General features: G+C 39.5%; 1 protein-coding gene across 1 annotated transcript in view; it reads right to left on the reverse strand.

Annotated features, from left to right (window-relative positions):
* Positions 1–1,414: 1,414 nt before the first annotated feature.
* LOC135108541 (WD repeat-containing protein 62-like) overlaps positions 1,415–18,805 on the reverse strand; it is a 189,907-nt gene continuing 172,516 nt past the window's right edge. The window contains 5 exon segments of the mRNA XM_064019660.1: positions 1,415–4,080; positions 4,398–4,642; positions 14,835–14,928; positions 15,168–15,285; positions 15,596–15,690. Coding sequence (XP_063875730.1) covers positions 3,713–4,080; positions 4,398–4,642; positions 14,835–14,928; positions 15,168–15,285; positions 15,596–15,690 — 920 coding nt within the window. The 3' untranslated portion in view covers positions 1,415–3,712.

The following is an 18,805-nucleotide window of genomic DNA, read 5'->3' on the forward strand; positions in this document are numbered from 1 at the left end:
AGTTTCCTTTCTGACCGTTCTGTTGCTGCTGTGGTAAACGGTCATTGTTCTTCTCCTAAATCTATTAACAGTGGTGTTCCTCAGGGTTCTGTCCTGTCACCCACTCACTTCTTATTATTCATCAATGACCTTCTAAACCAAACTTCTTATATCCTATCCACTCCTATGCTGATGATACCATCCTGCATGTTTCCATGTCTTTTCATAGACGTCCAACACTCCAGGAAGTAAACATTTCACACAGGGAAGCCACAGAACACCTGACTCCTGATCTTTTTAAAATTTCTGATTGGGGCAGAGCAAACTTGGTATTGTTTAATGCCTCAAAAACTTATTCTTTAATCTATCAACTTGACACTACTTTCCAGACAACTATCCCCTCTTTTTCAGTGACATGCAACTGTCCTCCTCTTCTACACTGAACCTCAGTATGTCCTTTACCTATAATCTGAACTGGAAACTTCACATTTTATCTCTAGCTAAAGCAGTTTCTATGAAGTTAGGCGTACTGAGACATCTCCGCCAGTTTTTCTCACCTTCCCAGCTGCTAACTCTGTATAAGGGCCTTATCCGTCCATGTATGGAGTATGCTTCACATGTCTGGGGGTTCCACTCATACCACTCTTCTAGACAGGGTGGAATCAAAAGCTTTTCGTCTCATCAACTCCTCTCCTCTAATTGACTGTCTTCAGCCTCTCCCTCATTGCTGCAATGTCTTCTATCACTATTTTCATGCTAACTGCTCTTCTGATCTTGCTAACTGCATGCCTCCTCTCCTCCTGCAGCCTTGCTGCACAGGACTTTCTTCTTTCTCTCACCCCTATTCTGTCCACCTCTCTAATGCAAGAGTTAACCAGTATTTTCAATCACTCATCCCTTTATCTGGTAAATTCTGGAACTCCCTGCCTGCTTCTGTATTTCCACCTTCCTATGACTTGAATTCCTTCAGGAGGGAGGTTTCAAGACATCCTTCAATTTTTTTACTACCGCTTTGGACCCTTTTCTGGGACTGGCATCTTAGTGAGTTTTTTTTTTTTTTTTTATTGTTTTTTTATTGGATTTTTGTTGCCCTTGGCCAGTGTCCCTCCTACACACAAAAAAAAAAAGTCAGTCTCTCTTCCATGTTTCCACCCTTAGTGGGCTCTCTGTCCTGTGTGAACTTACAACACAATGACAACTCTTTACCAAATAGAAGCTGAAATCTTTCCCCCATCACCTGGTGGCATGAATATTCCAAGAGTGAATTAAGTATGAATTGTAGTCTCACCCTTGCTTTGTAGATGTTATAACTAATTGTTACTAATTACTGAAGTTGCCATGATAATCAGAAGTGTATTGACCATAGGTTTCATGGTGCACTACTACAGTTTTAGTGCACTAACAGCAGTTCAGTGATGTCAAATAAACAACCATGATAGCTTTCATGTTATATTTATTATGTTTAAAAAAGAATTTTCATGAAACAAGAGTTTATCAAGGAATGAGATTTCATTTGGCAGATACTTACCCGGATATCCATGAGCACAGAGAAGACAATACTGTTCAACAGCAGTGTCTTGATACCCTAATGAAGAATGGAGGACAATTGCACTAGTGGAAGGCAATAATGCTAACAGCCAAGGGGGAAGACAGCATCCTGCGGGGGCCAGGACCTACGGGGTCCTGCACCGGCCTGCACTTTGAGGCCTTCCCCAAGCAAGGGAATGATGTTTGAGATAATTATAATTTACACTATAATACAACTATACACTCCCTAGTAGGCATGGCTAGGGTTTGGCACACCTCTCAGCTTGGCACCTCGTGGCACCCTTGTGGATAATGACTTGACTTAACCTAGCTCAGTACTACTCTTTCTGAGCATGTGCATGATGTGCAGGTTTGGAGCCGGTAAAGACAGGTCACTGCTCTCAGCCCACCCTTCACCAGGGATGAGGCTTAATGCTACATTTGAGACCAAACACACACAAGCCTCCACAACACTACGTGATGCGTGATGTCCTAACGCTGTCATCAAACACTCTCGCTCTTCACGGAACAGCAATACAAATGTTTTTGCCTACCTCATAATACAGAATGTGATTTGAATTAAAATACACTTTTAGCACTAATTATAGACACACTACCAAGAAGCTCCTATCAAAATCTCTATCCTCTCATTTGATAATGTAGAATCAAGGGTGGGCACAGTCATCCCACCACAAGATATTTCTTCAAAGAGCAAACTAGTAATACTTTGTACAGTAACATACTGTTTACAAACCATTCTTCTGCTGATGACAAAATGTATTTTCACATTATACATCAGAATATCTTTCCTTTTTTCAATGCTACTTTTTTTTCTGGAAAAGATAAGAATGAAATCAAACTATTTTTTTCCTAATATTAAAAAAACTGATAAATAGACACAATGACCTTTGCAAAAGAATGCACAGCTTCAGTGCAGATGACTGAGCAACACAATATTTTTTGGTATTAATGAGTGGAAGTAAACACAGGCAAGCAGCTGCACCCTCCACTGGCAATACCTAGTCTGCCCACCTCTCTGGTCTTGAGGTTTATGCAATGACACTTCATTACGGCTTCTCACACCGACAACTTGATCAGAAATCTCTCCATTTGCACAATTTAAAAAACAGTTACTGACATTTAAAAATTCAAGGCAAGAGTAAACTAAATGGATTACTAACACTAAAATACATATGGGTTCAAATTTCTATTGTACGCTATTAACTAGGGATATATATATATGTATAGTTCCAAAATGGCTGGAAACAAAATCAGCTTCCAAAGTGCCACGCAAATTTAATGACTTGACCAGGGAGTGTCCATAGCAGTAAGAGTATATAAAAACATGAGTCTAAAACATAGGTAAATCAGCTAACCCAATCAGCAATAAGCCTTCACCATATCTGACAAAATGTAAATGACAAGTTAGAGAAGTTAATAGCAAAATTATATTACTGTAAAAAACATCATGCGGTTAAAATGAAACGCAAAAATCCATAATATTTCTGGCCAACCCAACAGTGAGTGTGGCGCGGTGTTGCTGGCCTGCTTGCTGCATTGAGGCAGCCTGAGTGCCATGGTGGGTGGGGGTCTGCTTCCTGCATCAACAAACCACTTGTACCTGACAACCACTTTGTACACATCACAATGCATTTGGTTAATCACTTCCAATATTACTGATCATTATCATATTAAAAAATCTTACACACCTAGTACATTCAGCGCTTATAAAACATCTTTACACAAATCAAAACCAATGAATTTCATGGCAGGAGAATGTCACAGTTGACACAGCAGTCATGAGAGCTTTGGCAGCAAACTGGACAAAACTAAGCTTTTGACAAACTTTTGCCCTGCACAGAACCTGTCACATGGCTCGGGACATACAGCTCACAGATGAAGACACACAAAACTATGATGGTATGAACCATAACGGAAAGACTCTGTTCATCAACAAAGCTGATTCCCGATATCACATGAAAAACTTCAATGACCACAAGAATCTTAATTAAAACTGCATAAAAAGAAAGAAAAAATCAAATGAAAAAAATGCACAGCCTTGCAACTCAATAAAAAAAATGGGGCTTAGAAGATCATCTAACCCATAAGCTTTGTCATCATTTAAATAATATATACACAATTCTGGCTAAACCATAACATATGACTATCTGAGGTTTGGACTGTTTTGACTAAGCACAGGGACAGATCATGCAGGGCCCGGGGGTGGTGGCTGGTGGGATGCCATCTTCTGCTGCACCATGTTGACCAGAATGTCTGTGTACTGCTGCATCATGGCCACCATCCGGGGGTCCTTGCTGTCTGCCCCAGACTGTGAGGGCTGGGGTGGGGCTGCTGCTGGCGGCATGAGTCCTTGTGCTGGGGTGGCATTGGGGGCAGTGAGGGGGGTGAGGGCATGAGTGGCTCTGGCAGCAGCACCCAGCAGGAGGGAGCGCAGGGCCCGGTGGTGGTCCTCTTCCCCGCCTCCTTCACTGCAGGCCCGCCACCACAGCTGACTCAGCTTCTCACACCCCTCCACCACCCACTCACACACACTCTCCACCACTCCCACTGTTACTGCACAGACAGAAAAAAAAATGGTGTTTGAAATTATGTAATACACAGAAACATGAGACAGTCTGCTTTTCTGCCACTTAAAATGCTTACTAGTAATAGTTTCAGTATGGAAGATCAGAAAAAACTCAAGAACACTCTTCCTTAAGAATGTGATCTTGAACAAATCTGTTTAGGTCAAACACTACCTCATGCTTTCTAAAATGAAATACAAGGAACATGACACATTAGGCAACATAATTTTAGAGATGCACCAAATATAGCATGATACAGAAGAGTACATGAGTAATGATACTGCAGGAAGTGGAATGAATCCTTACATGGCATGTTATCCAGGTCCACGTAGGAAAACTCATCCCGTGTTGGGTATTCCTCAGGGCTCATGTCCACTGTGGAAGCGGCAGAGGATGGGCGACTCATGTCTGAGGATGGCAGGCGCTTGGAGGAGGGCGAGGCAGCAGAGGCGTAGCGGCCCCGGACGGACTCCCCTCGGCTCTTGCCCGACAGACTGTTGCTGCGGGTGAGGTCACGCTCACTCACAGCACGAATGGGAAGATTGCTCCGCCTGGCACACCACAACACACAAAGCAACATAAAGCTTGGGGAACAAACACTGAGGCATCGCCACACACTCCACCAGGATAAGCAGGGACAGAACATGGTGAGTTATCAGAACATGGCAAAACAGTATTAATCAGATGCAGAGATGCAAAAGGACATAATGTGATCAATTGGTTCTTAATTTACATTGTTATTGGTGAAAGTCATTTGCAGAATATATGTATTCTGAGGAACACTGACAATCATCACTTAAGGATTGATAAACACAACTTTTTTGGCATATACAAACTCAATTGGCTGTATATCTTTGCTACAACCCTACTCAAAAAAGGAAATCATTTACTAGTATTACTTTACACTTGAAGACATGCTGTATCACTTTCCATAAAATCTTTTCACTTTTCTTTTAACATTCTATCACCTACCCATTGATATGCTCTCTCTAGATTCATGAATACAACAGTCTCACAGTAGGCATTGGATATATACATGACTCCTTTTCCCAAACCACATACCTCATCACAAATCACTCCCTCTGTAGCTGTTATCAACACTACTTTACCATACACCTTCTTTAATTTTCTATATGAAAACCTAACCATATATTTTACTTACGACACATTCCCATAAAAAAGAAACTTCTCTACTGAAAACAAAGCCATTTCTTAACACAAGTGAAAAGATGTGATGAGAAAGCAAGGTAAAACAACACTGCCTTGTGTGCTTTGTAAAGAGAATATGTCCTGCTTGTTCTCTGTCAATGTGAGTTCCTGTATATTCCTCACATGCCCATAATATAATAAACAGTGTTCTTTCACCTACATATCTTCTATTTCTTCTTTTAAGGAATTTGGGTTTTACTGAGTGACTTACACCAATAACTTTGCACAACATTACAGAATTTCACTACCAAGGCACAGGAATCATTGGGGAAACAAGACAAAAACATAAAAAGCTGCAAAAGAGTATCACAGTCATAAAATGTAACAAATTTCAAGGCTGTAGTGAAGGGTTGTAATGCAGGATAGCCTGGATAAGCTTTTGACATTCAAGTAAAATATTTAAGTAAAATATAACAAAAGGGATGAATGCATGATGTGGGAAGATGCAAGATGAAACAGGTGGTCCTATACTTTCTCCAGCACTTCAATGTGGTCTTTACAGAATGTTCCCATTCTCTCTAATGGAGGTTCTCTTTAAAATGTTGGAGAAGAATAAAATACCACTGTTTCTTCTGACAGTCTCCTGTACCACAAACTTGATCCACTCACAAGGAACTCAGTTCAGTCAATTATGTAAAGAAAGTTTTCACTATAATCAGCATTTTGCAATCTTAATTCCATGAAAATTATTTTGTTTTCTTTGATATGTGATGGCTTTTCTTTTTATCCATATAACTGGTGTCTTCCAAGATGTGAAGTTATTTTTCATTTCTGTACAATGAAAGATCTGAGTATGGACTGGCTATCTTTTAGGAATAGTTTCAAATACATTTTAGTAACACTGTACTTCAATTTTCTGAAAGCAATCTATATGATTTTTTTTTTTAACTAGGAGGGACACTGGCCAAGAGCAACAAAAATCCAATTAAAAAAAAAAAAGAGTCCACTGAGATGCTAGTCCCAGAGAAGGATCCAAAGCAGTAGTCAAAAGTTGAAGGATAAGTGTCTTGAAACCTCACTCTTGAAAGAATTCAAGTCATAGGAAGGTGGAAATACAGAAGCAGGCAGGGAGTTCCAGAGTTTACCACAAAAAGGGATGAATGATTGAGAATACTGGTTAACTCTTGCATTACAGGTGGAGAGAATAGGGATGAGAGAAAGAAGAAAGTATTGTGAAGCGAGGCTGCGGGAGAAGGGGAGGCATGCAGTTAGCAAGATCAGAAGACCAGTTAGCATGAAAACAGTGGTAGAATACAGCTAGAGATGCAACATTCCAGTGATGAGAGAGAGGCTGAAGACAGTCAGTTGAAGGAAAGGAGTTGATGAGATAAAAAGCTTTTGATTCTACCCTGTCTAGAAGAGCAGTATGAGTGGAACCCCTCCAGACATGTGAAGCATACTCCATACATGGACTGATAAGACCCTTCTACAAAGTTACCAGATGGGGGGTGAGAAAAACTGGCGAAGGCATCTCAGAACGCCTAACTTCATACAAGCTGTTTTAGCTAGAGATGAGATGTGAAGTTTCCAGTTCAGATTATAAGTAAAGGATAGACCAAGGATGTTCAGTGTAAAAGAGGGAGGACAGTTGAGTGTCACTGAAGAAGAGGGGATAGTTGTCTTGAAGGTTGAGTTTTTGAGGCATTGAACAATACCAAGTTTGTTCTGCCCCAATCAGAAATTTTAGAAAGATCAGAAGTCAGGGATTCTGTGGCTTCCCAGCGTGAAATGTTTACTTCCTGAAGGGAAGATGTGGAAAAGTGCAGGGTGGTATCATCAGTATAGGAGTGGATAGGACAAGAAGTTTGGTTTAGAAGGTCATTTATGGATAATAAGAAGAGAGTGAGTGACAGGACAGAACCCTGAGGAACACCATTGTTAATATATTGATTTAGGAGAAGAACAGTGACTGCCTACCACAGCAGCAATAGAACAGTAAGAAAGGAAACTTGAGATGAAGTTACAGAGAGAAGGATAGAAGCCGTAGGAGGGTAGTTTGGAAATCAAAGCTTTGTGCCATACTCTATCAAAAGCTTTTGATATATCCAAGACAACAGCAAAAGTTTCACCAAAATCTCTAAAAGAGGATGACCAAGACTCAGTAAGGAAAGCCAGAAGATCACCAGTAGAGCAGCCTTGACGGAACCCATACTGGCGATCAGACAGAAGGCTGTGAAGTGATAGATGTTTAAGAATCTTCCTGTTGAGGATAGATTTAAAAACTTTAGATAGGCAGGAAATTAAAGCAATAGGACAGTAGTTTGAGGGATTAGAACAGCCACCCTTTTTAGGAACAGGCTGAATGTAGGCAAACTTCCAGCAAGAAGGAAAGATAGATGTTGACAGAGTTGAAAGAGTTTGACTAGGCAAGGTGCAAGCACGGAGGCACAGTTTCGGAGAACAATAGGAGGGACTCCATCAGGTCCATAAGCCTTCCAAGAGCATGGAAAACATCATTGCAAAGAATTTTAATAGGTAGCATGAAGTAGTCAGAGGGTGGAGGAGAGGGAGGAACAAGCCCTGAATTGTCCAAGGTAGAATTTTTAGCAAAGGTATGAATGACGAGTTCAGCTTTAGAAATAGATGTGATAGCAGTGGTGCCATCTGGTTGAAATAAAGGAGGGAAAGAAGAAGCAGCAAAGTTATTGGAGATATTTTTTGGCTAGATGCCAGAAGTCACAAGGGGTAGATTTTGAATGATTAATGAAGGAATTTTTGGCTAGTTGGAGAACAGACTTGACATGGTTCCAAGCAAAAATATAAAGTACATGACATTCTGGTGATGGAAGGCTTAAGTACCTTTTATGGGCTACCTCTCTATCAAGTATAGCATGAGAACAAGCTGTGTTAAACCAAGGTTTGGAAGGTTTAGGTCGAGAAAAAGAGTGAGGAATGTATGCCTCCATGCCAGACACTATCACCTCTGTTATATGCTTGGCATGGCAAGACTGGTCACTGACACGGAAGCAGTAATCATTCCAAGGAAAATCAACAAAATACCTCCTCAGGTGCCCCCAACTAGCAGAGGAAAAATGCCAGAGGCACCTTTGCTTAGGGGGATCCTTGTCCTATCGCTCCTGATTGGAACAATAGGATAAGATACAGATATGAGATTGTGATCTGAGGAGCCCAATGGAGAAGAGAGGGTGACAGCATAAGCAGAAGGATTAGAGGTCAGGAAAAGGTTAAGAATGTTGGGCGTATCTCCAAGATGGTCAGGAATATGAGTAGGATGTTGCACCAATTGCTCTGGGTCATGGAGTATAGCAAAGTTGAAGGCTAGTTCACCAGGATGGTCAGTGAAGAGAGAGGAAAGCCATAGCTGGTGGTGTACACTGAAGTCTCCAAGAATGGAGATCTCTGCAAAAGGGAAGAGAGCCAGAATGTGCTCCACTTTGGAAGTTACCATATTTTACGGCTTATAAGACACACTTTTTTTCCAAAAAAATACCCTGAAAAATACTATTGCGTCTTCCAAGATGAATGTTGTTTTGTGAGGCAACACCCAGGCTCAAGGGAGCTTGTACACTTGACTGATACTGAAGTGGATTTGTATGATGAGTCATTACGCTATGATGTTAGATTAAGTACTATTTAATTCAACCTTTTATATGATGTAAACTCAGTACTTAGCTGTTACAAGTATTTCCAATACCATAATCCTTCCTGGAGCTGAACCACAGGCTTAGCCTTAAGCATAACCTCTGCCCTGTAGCACGCTCTGTTTATTATAGTACTGGCAGCGGCAGGCGGCAGCCTTCCCACTCTTGATCTTGATTCGAATCATAAAAAACGTTTGCTTTTACTATGCTCGAAATATATAAAATGTTTGCTCACACTATGTTCGAAGCATAAACAAAACGTTTGCTCACACTCTTTTGCCATTAAATAAATTAATTAAAATAAATTAAAATTAATGAAATAAATATTAGGGTGCGTCTTCCACGGTGCAGCGTCTTATAAGCCATAAAATACGGTAAGTAGTCAAAGAATTTCTTAGTCAGAGGAGTTAGGTGAGAGGTATACAGCACTGATAAATTTAGTTTGAGAGTGACTCTGTAGTTGTAGCCAGATGGTGGAAAACTTGGAAGATTCAAGAGCGTGGGCATGAGAGCAGGTTAAGTCATTGCGCACATAAAAGCAACATCCAGCTTTGGATTGAAAATGAGGATAGAGAAAGTAGGAGGAAACAGCAAAGGGGCTACTGTCAGTTGTCTCAGACACCTGAGTTTCAGTGAGGAAAAGAAGATGAGGTTTAGAAGAGGAGAGGTGGTGGTCTACAGACTGAAAATTAGATCTTAGACTGCGAATGTTGCATAAGTTAATGAAGAAAAAGTTGAGGGGGGTGTCAAGATACTTAAAGTCACTGTCAGAAGAGCAGTCCGACCTAGGTACATTTTTGGTCCCATCCCAAGGTGGGGACTCTGAGGCTTGTGTAGGAGTCGCCATTATAATTTTGAATTTTTGAGTGAAGGGTGTGTGTGTGTAATTTGGTGCTTGTAGTTTTGTGTGAAGGAAGAGAGTTGTCTTTAGAGGGCAGGCTGTGACTGCCCCCTTGTGTTGTGAGACACAAAGGGAATCGTTCAGCAAGGTCAAAGCTGCGTTTAATGATAAGTTTACAGCACTCCCTGATCCAGTGCTTTAGACCTCACTGGGAGTAATTATTGTTTTGGCAGGTGCCTAATGCCTCCTCCTCATAAGAGAGGAATGTATGACTTATGAGAACATGAAAGAAGGTATGATTATGACAGACAGGTAAATGACACTCAGGGCCTCAGAATGCAATCATTGGAGGTACTTACACAAATTGGGTAAGAATTATGTACAAAAATTAATATAAAACTCATGCAAGGAACACAACACAACATGCAAACAATGTAGCCTTACGAACACACACAACGGAGAAAGTTCCAGGCAGTTCCCAAGTGGTCATATCAAGAGGATAATTGTAATGCTTTTAAAGAAATAGTTTCAGAAAATAAAGACAATTAGGGTAAATATAACTCTCTCTCTCTCTCTCTCTCTCTCTCTCTCTCTCTCTCTCTCTCTCTCTCTCTCTCTCTCTCTCTCTCTCTCTCTCTCTCTCTCTCTCTCTCTCTCTCTCTCTCACACACACACACACTGTCATGGCAGACAGAGAAGTCAATGTAAACAGGCACTCTTAAAAATCCAGCCATCTACGTTGCTGAGAGCTGCTCTGGTGGAAATAGAGAGGTGAGAGTTCACACTTGTTTTACTTGTTGCTGTCCCATCTCCAAAAATGTTTTGTAGAAAGCAATTAAATTGTTATAATGAGTGGTGAAGAGGGGGCTACTTCAGTCCCCGTTATGTTGTTTACACCAACGGGGACCGTCCCCGAAGGCGAGACAGAGAGACTTCTCGGGATTTGGGGAAGAGGACCGAAGAGTCAAAAAGCAATGATGAGAAGAATTATCACACTGGAAACCGAAATGAAGGAAATGAAGGATAGATTTGACAAGATGGAGAAGATGGTTGAAACTTTGATCATCGAGAAGGGGGTGTGGAAAGTGCATACGATGATCTACATAAAAAACTAACGTTATATGAAAAGAAATCAATGGAATATGAAGGCAAAGTGGAAGAGTTAAATGTTAAACAGGAAAATTGGAAGAAAGAACAAGAGGAAGAAAAGATTGATTTTAGGAAAATTGTGGAGGAACAAACCAAGGCAAATGACACAAAGCTAACAGAAAAGTTGTTCAAGTTATAAAACAGAAAGAAAACTTGGTGAGAGGCACTGTGGATGAGAAAAAAAACTGTTGTGGTATTCAGCCTGAAGGAAGAGTGTACACCTCAGAGGACTGAAAGAGAAAAGAAGGAAAAGAGATGTGTGGAAAAATTAGTGGAGACATTACAAGAGGAAAAAGAGCTGACTGGAGAGATCAAAGAAATTAAAAGATTGGGTAGATATGTTGAGGATGGACAGCGTCCTATGAAAATAAGGTTCAGGTCACAAGCGGCAACTGAAGAAACACTGAGTAAATCCTGGAAACTGGCCAAGGTAGAAGAATACAAACAAGTTTGGATAAAAAAAAGATGGAATCAAAGAAGAGAGAGATATTATAAATAAACTAAGAAAAGAAGTAAGTTAAAAAAACGGAAAACTATCAGAGGTGGAGAAAAAGTGGTTCTTTTGGAGAGTCATGGACATGAGGTTGAGAAAGTGGTACAGGAGAGAAGTAAATGCAGAAGGGGAAGACTAAAAGCAGCATACACGAACATAAGTGGGCTAATGTCGGCAGTGTTGGAACTAGAAGACTATTCAAAAGAGGAGAAACCAGACATCATGGGAATCATTGAAACTAAATTGGCAAGTGAAGGGGATATATTAAATATTGGTGAAGGAAAATACAACCTCCGGAAGAGAAATAGAAAGAATAAACGGGGAAGAGGTGTGATGCTTCTAGTTAGGAAGGATTTATTAGTGGAATCTGTCACATATGGGGTGGAGGAGGCAGAAGTATTGAAAATAAGCTTAAGACAGAATATGGGAAGGTACCATAACATTGTGGTGACTTATGTTCCCCCCTATTCCAACTCTTGGAAAGAGGATGAATATAAGAAAATGCTTGAGGACACAAGGACATGTTTGGCAGAGCTGCTTGAGGAAAATGATGATATACTCATGATGGGGAACTTTAACTGTAAAGAGATATCTTGGGAGAATTGGACCACAGAAGGCAGTGAATCATCATGGGGCACAGGCTACTAGACCTTACTATTGAAAATTTCCTGACAATGGGTTACAGATGACACTAGATTTAGGGGAAATGAAGCACCTTCAAGGCTCAATCTAATTTTCACTAAGGAACAAGAAATAATAGAAGACCTTAAATATATAAATCCAATAGGAAAAAGTGATCATGTGCTGATTCAGTTCACACTTATGGATAATAACCTCAGTATAAGATAAGAGGACCACAGAAGAGAATGGTTAAACTACAGTAAGACTAACTTTGGACAGCTTGGGAAGTATTTCAGTGAAGTGAGTTGGAACATAGTTATTCAAAAGGAGGACATAGAAAAAAAGTGGACAGCTTTCCTGGACATTTATAATAAGGGAGTAAAGAAATGGGTACCCAAAAGATCAACAGAGAACCTTTTCAAAAAGGATTGGTACAACAGGAGATGTGCAACAGCTAGATTGGAGAGAAAAAGCATGGAACAAGTGGAAGAAAAACAAGAGACTGGACCTGTGGAACAATTATATAAGGAAGAGGAACGAATATGTCTAAACTCGCAGAGATGAGCAAAAGAATTTTGAAAGGAATGCTGTGGAGACCAACCAAAATTATTTTATAAATTCATCAATGGAAAATTAAAGAATAAAGATGAAATAAGCACAGTAAAAGCTGGAGAAGAGACAGTAAAAGACCCAAAAGAGAAGGCTGAAGTGTTTAACAGATACTTACACTCTGTGTTAACTGAGTAAAATTATTTCAGAGGTGAAAGGACAGTGTTAGAAAAAGGGACCGACCTAGTGGAGATTAAAACATCAGTAGAAGAAGTAAAGAATATGTTGGAAGACCTGGATGCAAGGAAAGTAATGGTCCTGATGGTGTATTGAGTTGAATTTTAAAAGAGTGTAGCTCACAATTAGTCTCAGCGCTGCACAATACAATTAGCACCACCCAGGTAGAAGGTAGAGTACCTATAGATTGGAAATGGGTGGATATTACCCCAATTCACAAGACCGGAAGTAAAGAAGATCCATTAAATTATAGACCTGTATCACTTACAAGTGTGGTGGCAAAGATTTTTTAAAAGATCATCAAGAACAGATGGGTGAAATACTTAGAAGACAATAAGGTGATAACAGAAAAACAGTTTGGCTTTAGAAAAGGAAGATCTTGTGTTATGAATTTGATAAGTTTCTACTCAAGAGTAATAGATATAGTGCAAGAGAGAGAGATGGATGGGCTGACTGCATATACTTTGATCTGAGAAAAGCATTTGATAAAGTGTGGCACAGAAGACTAATATGGAAATTGAAAAAAATTGGAGGACTTGGTGGATCAATGTTAAAGTGCATGACTGACTTTGACAAACAGAGAAATGAGGACTAATTAAAGGCAGCAGGTCGAACTGAAGAACAGTAATAAGTGGAGTCCCGCAAGGTTTGGTACTTGTACCTATTATGTTCGCAGTTTATGTAGGTGTAGAAAGTTACATGAACCTTTTCACTGATGATGCTAAGACTATGAGGAAAGTTACAAATGAAGAGGACTGCAATGTTTTAAATCAGGACTTAATTAAGATTAATGAATGGTCATTGAGGTGTAACATAGAGTTTATGCTAAAAAATGTAGTGTGATGAGGTTTGGAAAAAGTGTGAGAAGACCAGTTGGCAACTATTACTTAGGGAATGAGGAAATCTCTGTAAGATCAGAAAAAAAAGACCTAGGAGTAATTATTACTGATAATTTGTCATTTAGGAAGCACATAAACAAAATTATAGGAGAAACATATAATCTGCTGAGAAACATGAAGATAGCATTCTCCTATATTGATGAAGATATGATAAAAAAAACTTATAACAACGATGATATGTTCAAGATTGGAGTACGCAGCATTAGTGTGGTCGCCAAGTTTGAAAAAGGATACAAGAAAGTTAGAAAGAATCCAGAGAGCTGCAAGTAAAATTCCTGCAAGCTTAAGAGAGTATAGTTATGAGGAAAGGTTGAAGAGATTGGGCCTGACTACACTAGAAAAAAGGAGGGAAAGAGGTGATTTGATAGCAATATATAGAATACTGGAAGGAATGGAAAAGTTGGACAGAGAAGACCTCATGATGCCAGATACGAGAGACACGAGGACATGGAAGGAAATTGAAAAGGAGTATTTGCAGAAGAGATATCAAGAAACAAAGCTTCCCCCACAGAAGTATAGGTATGGAATGAACTTTAGGATGAGACTGTGCGCAAAAACAATTCATAAATTTAAAGAAAACCTAGATAGAAGTCGATATGGAGAAGAGACAGCACGAGCCTAGTGTGGCTCTTGCCCTGTATTTCACAACTAGGTAAACACACACACACACACACACACACACACACACACACACACACACACACACACACACACACACACACACACACACACACACACACACACACACACACACACTCTGTTGACATCTGCATTGCCTCTTGTTTTTTTATAAATTCATCCTGACCAGTGCAGCCATTATACAGGTAAGTATTATTTCTCTTGACGTGCGAAATTCAAAAAGTCCAGAGGTGAACATAAGAACATGTATTGGCAGTTACTCTTTACCACATGACACAAGCACACCTTCATTCATGCACACACACACACACTCATTATTCTTCATTAAATATTGCTTCATATTTCCTTCTCGAGACAAAATTTTATACATGACTTTCACAGTCCTGAAATGTAAAGCTAATCCAATACCTGGTTCCTGAAAATACTTGCTCCAGTGCTTCCAACTAGAGAATGAAGAGGAATACAAGAACTACTACAGTATACAAGTGAACAGTGAACACTCACCTGTCTCCACCATGTGAGCGGCTCCGTGTGTTCTTGTGGTCAGAGGGAGACGTGTCCTCTGAGCTGGAGTCTTCGTGGAACTGTCGGATGTCACCTGCAACAGTAATTAATGACAAACTTCCTCAAACAATAGTGAAAGATTTGCTAGACTCATTACTGGTGCTGGGGAAGGTCTGCTACAAGACAACAGCACCATCCTGACTCTTCTTTGTTCAATGAATGAACAAAGAGAGAACAAGGGAGGAGGTATTGAGAATGATTCATCAAAGAAACACAACATGTCTAATTTTACAAAATTATCACAGCTCATGACAAGACCTGCACATGAATCACCTGTTGACACAGCCTGGGAGAGGGAAGCCTTCCTCTTCAGAGCTCTTGGGGTCATTTTGTTCATGGAGGAGATGGTGGGTCTCATTGTGCGCTCCCCTCGGTTGTTGTCCTCACCAGTCTGTTTAATTAATATAGTGATACTGTGAACTACTACAACAAGGATTAACCAATCAATTTCTTTTTCTATTTTTTTGGTTTTTACATTTGGGTTCCCATCATCAGGGCTAGGATGGCACCCCCTAACAGAAAACCGGCATTTGGGAACCATTACCCTAATCTCATACCATAGACTGGATTCGAACCCATATGCCTGAGGACCCATTGGCCCCCAAGTGCAGGAATTACTAGGCAATGCTACACTTTATTTGGTCTGACTGCAATGTGACTGAATCAAAGCTGCAGCACCATATTCCTGCCATGCATCTCACCTGGTTCAACACCCCAATGGAGCTGGAGCGGGACAGGGATGAGGAGTAAGAACGTCCAGGTGACTTGTTCTTGGTGCCGCTCTTTTTTGCTCCAGCTATGGAGAGAGGTGTGGATGTGCATTAACACTATAAATGGTCTGCTTGGGAAATAGAACCTTCAAATATTTGATGCTGTTGGCTAAATGTTACTGTTACTCTCAGTGACTTCAAGAAATATCTTCATGTTTGACATCAAGCCTCCTCTGAGCAGTTAATGTCATAATAATATAATGCAACTAAAGTATTCTGCTGTCTGCTCACACACACACACACACACACACACACACACACACACACACACACACACACACACACACACACACACACACACACACAAAGGGAAAGAAGACTTACAATAAGATGCTACAGGCTACTTTCCATCAAGGAATTTACTTCATTATAAAAATTATCACATATGAAGTGTTACATTTATAGATTATAGCATCAGAACACAAACTTGAATGGAATGTTTTGAGTCTACATACTGCTAAATAAGAAAAACATCCAGGAGAGCTGCCTACAGTAAAATATTACTTTTACTGGGTATGTCTTCCGTCTGTTGTATGAATATTCCATTTCTGAAGTTTTGTTGTTTATCTAAAAGCAACAAAAAAATGTTGTCATCCAAACTTTAGTGAGCATACAAAAGTTTTTTTGTGGTGTACTTGTAATTACTCTTACTGGATCTGTCCTTTTTTAGTCTTTTGTATCAATAATGCTAGTTTCTGAAAGCTTTCTTATTTACACAAGGAGCTACAAAGAATGTGTTATCACCCATACTTAATTAAGTGTAGGCATGTTTCCCTGTGGTGTGGGTTTGTTATTCTTGAGTCTGTTGTCTATTGCCAATTTCTGAGTTTTATGTCATACCAATAAAGCAGCAAAAAATGTGTTATTATCCAGACTAGTGTATGCAGACATGTCTCCCTGTGGTATGTTTGTTGAGAAGGATTTACAGTACATGTTGAAACCTCTGGCTCATGGTGACTGCAAAAAAACCCAGTCAATATATCTACACCAGAAGTCTTCATATGAAGGAAAACATAAGGAGTACAAGGACTTCCACTTCTATAGTGAAAACAGAATGGAAAAAAGAAGTATCTACTTCAGGGAAGTTGTACTGTCACATTCAGAAGTCAAGTAACTTGCCACACTTACTTCCCATGTGTAGTATTTTTCTTTATCTCAAGCTTTCTGATGTGCTAGGAATCAAGTTTTGTTGCTAGATCACCAGCATATCAGAGGAATGAGTAAGATAAAATGCAAAACACAAAGGAAGTGAGGCAGAAAGTATGATCTAAAAAATTACGGAACACAGGCTTCACTTCATCAGGTAGGTCAGGTCATTCTCAGCAGACAGCTAAGAGTTCTTCTATAAAAGGGAAAACTTTACATGGTCCATGCTAAGAAATACTGTAATACTCTGATGTCTACAAATTACAAGGGGAATTGGAACATAATGCTTGGTCAGCTACAAGGGCTGAACACCAACAGGAACAGACCTTCACTATAATCCTCTGCTTGGTCTGTAAAGGAATGGTTAAACACACAATTTAGTTTTCTGGAACACTGGACAGTGAGTAGGGGATATGAAGACTTCTGTTGAATAACTATTAGATCTCTTTCTCTCTCTCTCTCTCTCTCTCTCTCTCTCTCTCTCTCTCTCTCTCTCTCTCTCTCTCTCTCTCTCTCTCTCTCTCTCTCACACACACACACACACACACACACACACACACACACACATAAACAGATCTCAGCACATTCAGGCACACTAACAAGCTGCTGAGTGATAACACAATAAAATAACTCAAGGATGTTCAGCATCAAGGTAACATTTTCTTCCATAATCATAAATTAAGATAAAATATTGCTCTGAACATACTGTAATTTTTTATGACAGTTCAACAAAGAAATATGTCAGAGACTGATTTTTCAGTGAATCTCATGTATGAATTTTGTCACATTAAAAAGCTCTGATTCTACTCTAATTAAGTAATGTATTATTCTTAAAGATGCATCTCAGTATCTGTATGTCACCTTGGTACTTACAGAAACCATGTCAAACTATAAAAATAATAATAATAATAATAATAATAATAATAATAATAATAATGATGATTGTAAGTCTTTAAATGGTTACAGCACACCAAGTAAACAAAATGTTACGATAAGCAAGCAATACAACACTGAGGAACATAATTACATTAATCTTATTAGGATAAATCTTAAAACATTTACAACTACTAGGTTATCTAATATATTGCTGTGAGTCCAGATGTCCAAAACATGTTTGCTGTCATGCTGCCACAGCATTCCCTTGCAGGAAAGAGAAAGGATTAAAGACATGGATGATGCAGTCAAGTTATTCCATTCCAGAGCACAGCAAACACACATCACTAAAACAATATGTATGTCTACATTATGAGTGTCACTGAATGTCTTCATTATCAGCCTATGAGTTCATCACATGACAAATGCCTCCACATATAATCAAGGTGGATCAAGATTTGTAGGACACCATGCTGGCCTTAGGTATTTCAAAGTGATTACTGAATGTAGGGCTAAAACTCTTCAGCTTCCATCCAGTACCTATTCTTTACAAATGGAGACAAGCACAAATTTTCTCTATCAGCCCAGAGATTTGAACCCATGATCTCTCATTGTGAATTGAGTGTGCTAACCTCTACACCTAACTGAAATTCCAGTGCTACTGATATAGTTCTGGTAATGTCATTCCCAATATATATATATATATATATATATATATATATATATATATATATATATATATATATATATATATATATATATATATATATATATATACACACTACTCAAATAACTTAACCATCTTTTCTCTCTCTCTCTCTCTCTCTCTCTCTCTCTCTCTCTCTCTCTCTCTCTCTCTCTCTCTCTCTCTCTCTCTCTCTCTCTCTCTCTCTCTCTCTCTCTCTCTCTCTCTCTCCTTCCTTAGGGCAGACAAAGGTACAGCCTGTGTTGCTGTGGGCATGTGATACACTCCAGTAATTGCAGAGACTTACAACATTTCTTCTTTTTGTGTATAATCCTTTTTTTCTGATGACATTGTTGGTGCTCATGACTCAGTGGATGATGTATCCCAACACTTAATATGTTTATTCTTGCTTCCTTTACTTCAGTGACTTCACTTTG

This window comes from Scylla paramamosain, chromosome 17 (genome assembly GCF_035594125.1).
Source record: "Scylla paramamosain isolate STU-SP2022 chromosome 17, ASM3559412v1, whole genome shotgun sequence".
Lineage (NCBI taxonomy): Eukaryota > Metazoa > Arthropoda > Malacostraca > Decapoda > Portunidae > Scylla > Scylla paramamosain.